The 12116-nt window shown below is 35.3% G+C and overlaps 1 protein-coding gene across 1 annotated transcript; it reads left to right on the top strand.

Moving 5' to 3' along the window:
* Positions 1-4713: 4713 nt before the first annotated feature.
* On the top strand, positions 4714-9306 carry LOC128653671 (cbp/p300-interacting transactivator 3). Its single transcript, XM_053707091.1, has 2 exons — positions 4714-4907; positions 7776-9306. The coding sequence occupies exon 2, from the start codon at positions 7779-7781 to the stop codon at positions 8334-8336; it is 558 nt and encodes a 185-aa protein (XP_053563066.1). The 5' UTR covers positions 4714-4907; positions 7776-7778; the 3' UTR covers positions 8337-9306.
* Positions 9307-12116: the final 2810 nt, after the last annotated feature.

The raw sequence follows: 12116 nt of genomic DNA, 5'->3' as shown, positions 1-12116 counted from the left end.
AACATGATAATTTTCCATTGTTCTCTCTAAGTATTGAGCTTTACTATTTTAGACAAATATAAGATAAACAAGCAAGTGTGTGTACACAAAGTGATAACATAATGAGATATGATATTACTTGAAGCTCAACCCAATGTAATAGGCTGTGGTTTAAAAGCACAAAACCAGCTACTTCATATACACAAATAAACCCGAAAATGCAATTTCTCATACTCTACATCTGGTATAACAAGTTATTTAAAATACATTAATATAAAAACAATTTTACAGCGTACGGTCCTTTTAAACTCATGTGCTGCATGTAGGAGGGAGAGGGTTCTAAAACAGGGGTGGCCAACCTTTCGGACCTCAGGGACCACTAAACTCACAATTTTGAATCCCGTGGACCACTAACATGATTTTTTTTAAAAAAGGTATAAACCTCTATAATGTATGTATGTATGTATATATAAGTTTACATTATGTATATATTTACATATTTTTAAGAATTATTTTTTTGGAATTAACTAACTGAATGACAGAACTGAGAGAATACTTCCAAACGACAGATGAAGGGTGAGTGCCAACTTTTGAGCTGGAAACAGATAGGCAGAAAGTGGGGAAAAAAAGAATTATGTTTAAAATGACCACAAGACTTCCAAGTTATCTCCCCAGTTAGGAATTATTCAGAACTACTTATGATCATGGGCAGACATTGGATTTTATAAAGTTTATATCAGAAAGCTCTCAATAAGGATGTGAGCTAACGACGACTGATGTTACTGGCAAATACTATAATACTGGTGGGATATGGCTGATCTGCTGGATGGCAATTACTGGAATTCAGGTGGAATGGCTTTGTGCACAGGAAATTAAATTATTAGAATGAAAATAATTAATATTTAATAAAAAAGAAGATGGAGGGAGGAAGACAAACAGTAATGTAAGTCCATCTGAAAGAATTAGGAACCCTACTACAAAGAGACAGGTAAAGGGAAGAAAATAAATTAAATATGAGGAAAAAAATAATTCTTTTTTTATATACTTTAATTCCACTATTTCAAGCCAAGACTATACCTGCTGGCTTTAGAATGGAAGCATCTTCCTCTGAGAGGAGTTAAAATACAATCTAGCTACCCAAGTTGCACAGTACTACGCAACATGCGTACGGAGATTGTAATTTAACTCCTCCGTCGGTTTTCACTGTTGCGGCGCGACGGGGGTGACACATCAGAGGATATAAATTCCTGCTTGATGGTGTCAAGGACCACCAACATCTTTTCGTGGACCACCAGTGGTCCATGGACTACTGGTTGGCGACTGCTGTTCTAAAAGTCACCAAATTCACTATAAACTCTCTGGGCAAGTGGAAACACTACAATTTTCACATTTAGATTACACAAAATAAATAATGAAAATCAACACTGTTTAACTCAATATAATTTTAAATTTAATGGGGAACATAATGTCCATTTAAGGACTGATACCTTAATTGCTAAAATTACTTTATGTGTCTTTAAATCTGCAACCATTCCACTACCACCAACACTTCATTCATGGGCAAGGGGAAGAATACTACTTCCCCACGCTCTATTTGGTAACAAGGGTTCAACATTTTGGTTCTGATGGGGGATTTTTATTTAAGAATTTCCATCTGAAAGCATTTGTAGATTGGAATCTCCTGACATCTTTACATTTAAGAGGGAATCTGTAACATTAACATTTGTTTAAATCATTTCTTTTTTCTTTTTGCCTGATATTTTTTTTTTTTATGTTTTAGATTTTCTTAGCATCATAACTGCTCATAACCACCACAATAAAATATATAAATGAAAATATCCAAAGTTAGTAATAAAAACATTCATAACTAAACAATCTTATAGCACCACGCGGGATCCAAAATACATACACTTTAATGTTTCAGAAAAATGGCACAGTAAATTCCCCTCCCCCCTTTGTTACTCTAAAACCCTGTTCTGTAGACATCTGATCACTTGACTCTTGATTCACATTTTTACATTACCAATGTGAAATAAGCTTTACAGTGATAGGTCTTGTGATCCTCTAAAGGAACTCTTGTTCTATATTAGCTATTCATGACCACTACACAACAGTGTCAGCGTTTCAAAGAAGTGATCAGAAGGATATGACGACCATAAATCTTACAATTCTGGAAACTGATATGAAGGGAAAGAAGATAGCTTAGAAAACTGTGAAAGGCTACAGTCTAGTTCAGAGCTTTTTAAACTTGCAAACATTTTTCACAAGCCCTATTAATATAATATAGTCCAGCACAAACTCCTTGTCAGACAGTTATACAAATTTGTTTGTTTTTATACGTCCTCCTGTACTAGTTTAGTTTAGTCTGTAATGTTTTCGTATCGTATCATAAATCTTTGTCATTGTATACCCCTATCTCTGTACCCTGCACTACAGAATTTTGCAGCCCTATACAAATGATTGATAATAATCAATATATCACAAAAAGGGGATTGTAAGCAAAAATAAGTAAATTCAAATTTTGTGGCCATTGCTAGTCAGTATTAAATAATGGTTAGTCATGTAGACTTCTCTCCTGTGTGGGAAGATGAGCAATGCCCACGCACTGTGTGTACTCTGCACGCAAAGTTTCCTCTAATTGTTTGAGCAGTGTGCACACAAATTTTTTTTAAAGTTGGCCTTTGCAATTTTTGACAAAATGACTAAAAGGTGCATGCACATTTGAAGAGGTGCAAAATTACTTATCTCACATAAAATGTTACTCACTCATACACTTAAAGATACACACACTCATTCACTCATACATACACTCTTTCATACACACACATACACAATCACTCAGAACACCAACACACATACACTATTAATGCCACCTTTTCTAGGAAAAAATACTGGCCATGCTTATTAGCATACATTTGCATAAATGATTATACAACACAAATCAGGGACTAGAGCTGCCAGGACTGATTTTTAATGATCATTTGTTTATAATTATATTCCAACACACTTAGAAGACGTTTCACCTTGATAACACCTTTATTTCTATATTTAATCTTTATTTTTAACTTTGACCTTGGAAAAAAAAGCAGGCTGGGTGGCTACCCCAACATATACTCACTCATACATACACTTACAGAATATACACTCTCACAACAAACACACACTCACCCACATATACATACACACAGCCAGGGTGCCCCATTAAAAGAATTGTATCTGCATTAATTTTCCTTCATCAACACGGTTGTGTAAAGAGCTGAAGATATTTAGCCAAACAAAATGTACATTTGAAGAGCAAGCAGAGATTAGCAGCAAGCACCTATTCCTTTATGCCTAATTGATTAAAGGGACATTCCAGTCAAAATATAAATGCACATAGATTTATTACATCTTTGAATAGAAACATATTTGCAATATACTTGCATTGGCAAAAATGCTTCTAGTAAGAGTTATCACTGTTTTAGTGTTAACATTTTTCTCTGCACGTGCATGTGAAGCATAGATAGATATTGTCACTGCACCCACATTTTAATTAATGCAGCTAATCAGATCATCAGTGGGGCTTTTATCATGTCAGCAATTAACAAATTGAGTCATTACCAGATGGTACAAGGACCTTAGACTCTCAGAGCAAGTGTTATGTTTAAAATGCTGGTGCACGGTGCACACTTTTGAAACAGCTATAGCTTTTATTAGAAGCATTTATGCTAATGCGTGTACTTTATAAAAATACTTCTGTTCAATACCAAAATGCACCCATGTGGTTTTCAATTTTGGCTGGAATGTCCTATTAAATGCTGTTGCTTGGTTAGTAATTGTAATTTAGCTTACAGTACAACAAATCTTATGGGGACCCAACCCAAGGTTTAAGAAGCTTGGGTCTAGTTTACATACACTTCTCCAAAAAATAAATAGATATTAATGTAAGAAGGGGTTAGTGTTTATAGGTTATTTATATGAGTCCTTTGTTTACTCTGTGGCAAATGAAACAACAATGTTGTATCCTGTTTGTATATACACGCCCAGTGCTAAAATAAACCCACATAATAATATGAATCAGATAAAAGGGTATAATTAAAGATCAGCACATACAGTACATTCTTTCTCTAGTATGTAAAGGATTGTTATGCTTTGTACACATTATCCATAATTTATCCAAAATATAATTTATACTTAAAAAAGACCTTGATGTTTCATTTAAAAAAAAACTGCTCTATTTTCTAGGGAAATTGTTGTCCTCGTGAAACACAGCTGCTGCTGACAAGGCAAATTGAATATATGCTCATCAAATGTAATTATGGAGGAACAAGATGAGATTATGTGTGCTAAATCACAACTGTTCAATTAAAATAGGCAGAGATTTCTGTTAAAAAAACATTTTGGATAGGCGTGTTTTTATTGAATGTACAGAGAGAGATGAGTGCACATGCAATTTGAAATACAATTGGCAATTGTGTGGATCTATAAAAATTGGATTGGAAGTGTTTGTGTACATACCACTGCTATGTGTTTATATGCATACTTCTATTAAATCCCTATTGTTTCTTAGTAAAGCCAAACACATTACACCCTACCCCCACTGTACTACAATAACATGTGAGGATTAGAACACTGAAACAACACTTGACCAAGAGGACATTCCTTTCTTCTTCCTGTTTATGCATCATAGCCAATCACAAAGTTGGGGCGTGTCATCTGAGGCACACACCCTCTTCTTATCTGCTTGCTTTCTTCCTCCAGCAAAATCCTATTCAGCAGTGCACACATATAGGGAGTATTGTCTGAATCGTGGTTTATTTCTTTAATCGTCTTGCAGTTTCAACTTGCTGTTAAACCTTGGATTGGTAATTTTCTAATTTTTTTTTAAATTTTATTTTAAACCCTTACTGGATTTTAATAGGGTTAGAACTGCAGACCACACATTTTTGGTGAGTATTTGACCCCCCTAATCTATTTAAATAATGACAGAACCCTATCATTTTAGATGTAGTACACTCAATGTATCGTATCCGTTGCAATTGTGCGAGTATTTATTTTTTATTATTTGATGACAGAAGCAAGCATAGCTTCTTTTAAATCATACCTTTTCACAACTGCTTATTTTTGGTTAAAATACAAAAAATAATACTATTAAGAACGAACATGTAATATTTTGCTGCAATGCAATTTAATTATTGCATTGTAATGTAAAAAGAAGATTAACGTTCACCTAATTCCATTAGTATTGTGTTCTGGGTACTGCCATCCTTTGTTCTTTAAATTCTTGGAACAAAGTGCACTGGGAAGGGTTAAACTTTGTGTTTTAAAAAGGGCTTTTGTTTTCGTCGTAAATCCCATAGGATTTTAATGTACATCCAGATGGATGTTTTAGGAAAAAAAAAACAGCAAGCCTATTATTTACAGATCTACAAACATGCATTGAAAACAGTAATAATAAATATACGTTGTAATGCGATCCATATACTTCAACCCAGTTAGAATACAGAGCCTTTATTGTTTTAGGCTTATGAAAATCACCAGCTCAAATGTATATATTTTTTATAAACACTACAAGCAAAAACATCGAGAAATAACAGATATTCTAAAACAAAAAAACTTTAAAACGAGGCTTTATTAAAAGTGTATCTTTTAAAATATCGTTTACCCTTGAAATCTATTGTAACGTTACTCATTTAGCAAGATTTAATAAATACATTTAAATAATATGAAGTGTAGGGTTCATTTCGTGTATGAAAGTGTATATATTATATTTGTATTTTAAATTGTGCAGGGTTTCAAATCTGTCAATGTAGTATGTAGTATTCCTCTATGTATAGTTTATCTTGACCTTTATACATTCCAACTAAATCCTTATAATTCCAGCATATTGACACCTTCTATAGTTTCCCAGGATAGAACAACACATGTATGTATATTAATTCTGCACCACCCAATATACACAGTGGTAATAAATATAGCCATATGTGTATTGTTTTGTGCCAGTTTTAATAATTCCCCCCTCTGTTAAAAGGAAACCATTAAATAAACTAAAATAAAACAAAATTATTGTGCGAGCAGAGTCCAGCAATTCTAGATTTCACGCACAATACATTTGTTGGCTGAAGGAATGCTGATAAGTGAAAATCTGTAAGCAAGCTCCACAGGTGACCTTAGCCCTTTAACCCCTCAAAGACTAATACCAAATCATCTGCTGTAATAGTCTACCATGGTGTCATGTATACAGTCTTGTAACCTGTTCCAGGGGTTTACATTTATAGACTTATTTCTCTTGAATTTTAATGTGCTGTAGTATTATAATGGTAGATTATACTAGAACGATCCTATTGTGATTAAACATCACTTTCAGAAGAGGTTTGCTCTAAATGGCAATGAAAGGGTAATCTGTTCGTTCTTATCTATTTTTAATAGTGGCTCTACCTTGAAAATACAAAACAATTTAGAGGACCAAAATCAGCATGGTTTTACTTCAGGGAGATCATGTCAGACTAATCTAATTGACTTCTTTGATTATGTAACAAAAGTATTAGACAAGGGAGGAGCAGTTGATGTAGCATATCTAGATTTCAGCAAAGCATTTGACACCGTCCCACACAATAAACTTATTCACAAACTATATCTCCTTGGTCTAGATTCAAAAATTGTGAACTGGGTGGAATGCTGGCTTAAGGACAGAAAACAAAGTGTCTTAGTAAATGGAGTTCATTCAGCAGAGGGGGCTGTTACTAGTGGTGTTCCTCAGGGGTCAGTTCTGGGGCCTGTTTTGTTTAACATATTTATCTGCGATATCAGCAAAGGGCTACAGGGGAAAGTATGTCTCTTTGCAGATGATACAAAAATTTGCAACAGAGTGGATGTTCCAGGGGGGGTAGACAAAATGAGAAGTGATATACAACAATTGGAGGATTGGACAAACGACTGGGATCTAAAGTTTAACACAGCAAAGTGTAAAATAATGCATTTAGGGAAGAAAAATCCAAATGTTAATTACAGACTCAATGACACTTTACTGACTGTTACAGACGAGGAACAGGACTTGGGAATTATTATTTCAGATGATTTAAAACTTAGTAAACAATGTAGTAAGGCAGCGAGTAAGGCTAGCAGAATGCTTGGATGTATTGGTAGAGGTATTTGCAGCAGAAATAGTAAGGTTCTTATGCCACTTTATAGATCATTAGTTAGGCCTCATCTTGAGTATTGTGTGCAGTTCTGGAGGCCATATCTTCAGAAGGATATTAACAAACTTGAATCTGTGCAAAGGAGGGCTACCAAAATGGTACATGGTCTAAAAAATAAAACTTACCAGGATAGGCTCAATGACCTAAATATGTATAGCTTAGAGGAGAGAAGGGAAAGAGGTGATATGATAGCAACTTTCAAGTACATTAAAGGGTTTAGTAAAACTGAGGCTGTGGGTATTTTACATAAAATGGAAAATTCAAGAACAAGGGGTCATGAGCTCAAGCTAAAGGGTAGTAGATTCAGGAGTAATTTGAGGAAGCACTTCTTTACCGAAAGAGTGATTGATTTATGGAATAAACTTCCTCAAGAGGTAGTAGCAACAAACACTGTGGGGGACTTTAAAAATGCATGGGACAAGCATAGGGCTATCCTACGAACTAGATAAGTTTATACTGTTAGGTAAGGTGGGGCAGACTTGCTGGGCCTATGGCTCTTATCTGCCGTCAATATCTATGTTTCTATGTTGTCAAAAAAGAGTTTTAATGGACAACTGCTCAATTGAGAAATAAGAACTAATTAAATGAATGCATAATTTTATTTTTTTTCTGCTATAGGTGATGGCTGACCCAATGATGATGCCAATGATGCATAGCGGACATCCAAATTATAGGATGGGCATGACTGCCATGCAGGCACCACCACCTCCTCACCCTTCCAGGTCAATGCCCCCTAGTCAGATGATGCAGTATGGGCCTACTCATGCAGATGTTAATATGAGGGCACGAGCGGGCATGCACCACCAACATATGCCAGGCCCCATGATGTATCCTGGACAGTCACAATCCTATGGGAGTGCTCAACAGCTTATGGCGACAATGCATCTCCAGAAGCTTAGCACACAATATCAAGGACATCCAATGATGAACAACCCTGGACTGGCACAGGGGCACACAGCCTACAGGATGACTCCTGGTCACCACCACCACCACCAGCACATGCCTACACTTAATGTTACGGACGCAGACCTGGTAGATGAGGATGTGTTGACATCTTTAGTGTTGGAGTTGGGGTTGGACCGTATTGAGGAATTGCCAGAGCTTTATTTGGGACACAATGAGGTAGACTTTATCTTGGACTTTGTGAGCAAACAACAGACAAACACAGTGACCTGCTAAATAATTTATCCCTAGACAATCGTCTGAACTCCAGTTGCACTCTCTGAGTTTGCCACAAGCCAATTGTGCGTCTCTCTTATGGACCTTGTATTGTGTGATGTGGCTTACTGGTGACTTCCTGGCAGCTAATGGTCTGTCACAACGTGGGCCTCTTTTGCACTTCAGAGTTAGATTTAGGACATTTTAATAGAAATTACAGATTAAAATCTAAAATTGTTAATATACAGAATAGATTTATATAACCTTCATTCATCAAAAAAACAAAACAAACCAAGAATGACAGTAATGTAGACAAGTGTATGATTTACCAGTGTACACGTTAAAGACATAATATAGTAGTTAACATAAGGAAGGGCAATAATTACGTGAAGGTTTTAGATTCAAGAGCTGGTACCCCAGATACCTAATGCAAGGAAAGAGGTAACATAATTCAATGGAATATCAAAGGAGGCTGGTTGTGAGATTTTGCAGCTATTTATAGCAGCTAGTTTTGATGGATACAGTTAGTGGTTCTTTCTTGATTCCAAATTCAATTTTTCTTCATGCCTGGAACTGCAGTCACTTGACATGAATGGCAGTTGTCTGGCAGCCATATTTTTTAAGGGCAAAACAAATCTGACTTGATTCACTAACTATTAAACTAATTTGTACTCACACAGATTGATTTTAATTGGTATATTCTGGCAATGTGTTTTTTTTTGTAAGTCTCTGGTTTGCTTAAGTCACAGATGGGTATGAGCCACACATGCACTGTAATAATTGTAAATAATGATGGGAATATAGAGCATTACTTTAATATATTTGTTTATAGGTATTTGACGCTCTTTTCATTATTCTAGGGCTGGCCCCTCTCACCTGTTGTGAATCCACTTTTGTAAAATCAGATGGTCTCTTAATGAATAAAACCTAAGGTTTTGGATGCAATTTTGTGGGGCAGGGGGGGAATAAATAAATAAAATATGCAGAAGGATATCTTGCTTTTTGTTCTGTGGAAAATGGCACATAGCATTTGGGTTGGTAATATACTTATTGTAAGACTTACTGTAAGGGACAGGCAACGCAGTAGGTGCTTGATAGATAAAAACTGTTAAAGGGACATACACATGAAATAGTATGCTGAAACTTTACAGTCCCAAAATTATTTAACATACTTTATATGCTTAAAAAGTATTAAAGGACCATGAAAACCCTAAAAAATTATTTCATGATTCAGCCACAGTATATAATTTAAACAATAACCAATTGACTTCTTTTATCTAATTTGCTTATTTCTCTTGGTATCCTTTGTTAAAAAGCATTCCTAGGTAGTCTTAGGAGCAGCAATGCACTACTGGGAGCTAGCTGCTGATTGGTAGCTGCATATACAGTATGCGTCTTTTCATTCACTCACCCAATGTGTTCAGCTAGCTCCCAGTAATTCACTGCTGCTCCTTCAACAACGAATTCCAAGAAAATGAAACAAATCAGAAAATATGTGTTTTTTTATGTCCCTTTAATATATTCCCAATGATCTATTTTACCTCATGGAGTGTAGTAAATTGTTTACAAATAGCTTCTTTTCCATTATTTTGTAATTTTAAATCACTGCTTTTGGCTGTTGAAACTACTACTTACACTGAACATTTCAATACAACATTAATGAGTCCAGAAAAGCTTTGTAAACAAGATCCAGCAGAAAAAAATAATCTGTCTCAGTGGGGGTGGGAAAGAGTGGTGATAAAATGTTAATGTTTCCATTGCTATTCCAGACAAAAGAGAATTAGAGATTTGTGTTTATATCTACTGATAAGAATGTTATCTGCTCTCCCTGCAAGCTTAGCCCATTTTGAAAATACAAAAAAGCTAAATGTATGGTTCCCAATACATTTTATATTTTTTCACTGGAAAAAGGTAATTGGAAATACATAAATAGGAAACCCATTTTACAGTCAACTGTTCATTTAATTACAGAAGTGTTTTTATTTATTTATTCCGTTTATATGTTACCAGTCTAAAAACCTGCTCTAGTTTACACATGGTATTTATGATGTGCCATTATTTGGCCATCTCAGATGACATGATATTATCTATGGGCTCTTAAATTCAGGTCATTTTAATTAAAGGGACAGTATAGAAACCAGCACTTCTGCTAGTGAGTATACATGTGTTAATATCAGGTAAAAAAAAACACAGTATATACATACAAATGTATTTTACACCCTCTGATGACCCTGGGTCCACAGCTCTTTTCATTTCAAAGTAATGTACTGGACAGTACAATCAATAATTAGGCATATCTCCAGCACCATCTATAGAAATATATTTGCCATAAACTATCTAGTAAGGTGTTACTGCACGTGGGGGTTGATTACATCTGCTGCCTCTTGTTTATAAGGTTCAATGGTGGTTTAATTAGGCAAACAGCTATTTCAGATGACTAAATAAAGGTAATGGAACTATTTGTACAATGTCCTTTTAATTGTACATCTGTTATAAAGCAGATAGCAATTTGCCCAATATTGAAGTTTCTCTAAAGTGGGGGTTAGCATGTTTAATTATATATCAAATGTAGTAAAAAAAAAACATCCTTTTTAATTAAAGTGGGCTAGATTACAAGTAGAGCGCAAATTTATTGCAAGTGGCTGGTTATTAGCGCTTATAAAATTAACCATAGATCAGATCTCTGGTTAATTTTATCAATATCCCCCAAAAGCACCCAAAATAAAGTTTGAAGTTCTTTATTAAAAAATAAAGATACTAGTATCATAATTTTTTAATACAATACCTGCAATAAGCAGTTATGAGGAAGTAAAGTTGGTGGGCGTGGGGTGCTAGAAAAAACAGCACTAAAAAGTGCCTTTACAAAACAGTCTATGGGAACTGTGCGTTCTCAGTAAATATATATGTATATGCATGTATACATTTGCTGCACATTGCTGTGCGACTTACCTCCGCTGCGCTAGGTTCATATGCTGTGTTTTATGGCATAAGAATGAGGCTTCCATTGGACCCATAGTCTTTGTTATTATCCCCTTTCCTGTAATTTAAACGGACACAATACCCACATTTTGAAGCACTTGAAAGTGATGCAGCATTCCCATGCTGTGTCTCACGGCATGAGAATGAGGCTCCCATTGGAGCATATGGACGCGCCCTCTTGTGAGCACAATGTTCTTGTTAGGATTGCACCTAACTTGTAATACCAGCGCACATTTGCGTGCACTGGTATTACTCATTTGAGCACAAATAACGCTTTAAAGGGACAGTAAACACCAGAATTTGTGTTGTTTAAAAATGTAGATAATTCCTTTATTACCCATTCCCCAGTTTTGCATGACCAACACAGTTATATTAATATACTTTTTACCTATGATTACCTTGTATCTAAGCCTCTGCAAACTGCCCCCTTATCTCAGTTCTTATGACAGACTTGCATTTTTAGCCAATCAGTGCTGACTCCTAGGAGCTTCACGTGCCTGAGCTCAATATATCTATGTAAAACACGTGAACTAATGCCCTCTAATGGTGAAAAACTGTCAACATGCTTTCAGATTAAAGGCGGCCTTCAAGGTCTAAGAAATTAGCATATGAACCTCCTAGGTTTAGCTTTCAACTAAGAATACCAAGAGAACAAAGCAAAATTGGTAATAAAAGTAAATTGGAAAGTTGTTTAAAATTACATGCCCTATTCAAATCATCAAAGTTTTTTTTTTTTTTACTTGACTGTCCCTTTTAAACGATATTTTGCACTCAACTCATAATCTGGCCCTTAGTCTTTATTATTGTCCCCTTTCCTGTAGT

The sequence above is a fragment of the Bombina bombina genome, chromosome 3 (genome assembly GCF_027579735.1).
Source record: "Bombina bombina isolate aBomBom1 chromosome 3, aBomBom1.pri, whole genome shotgun sequence".
In the NCBI taxonomy this organism is placed as follows: domain Eukaryota; kingdom Metazoa; phylum Chordata; class Amphibia; order Anura; family Bombinatoridae; genus Bombina; species Bombina bombina.
The sequence above is the reverse complement of the archived record's forward strand: the minus strand, read 5'-3'. Positions and strand labels throughout refer to the sequence as shown.

What these genes read in the sequence shown, in the direction of transcription:
- LOC128653671 (XM_053707091.1), top strand. Translation starts at nt 7,779, where the DNA reads ATGGCTGACCCAATGATGATGCCAATGATGCATAGCGGACATCCAAAT.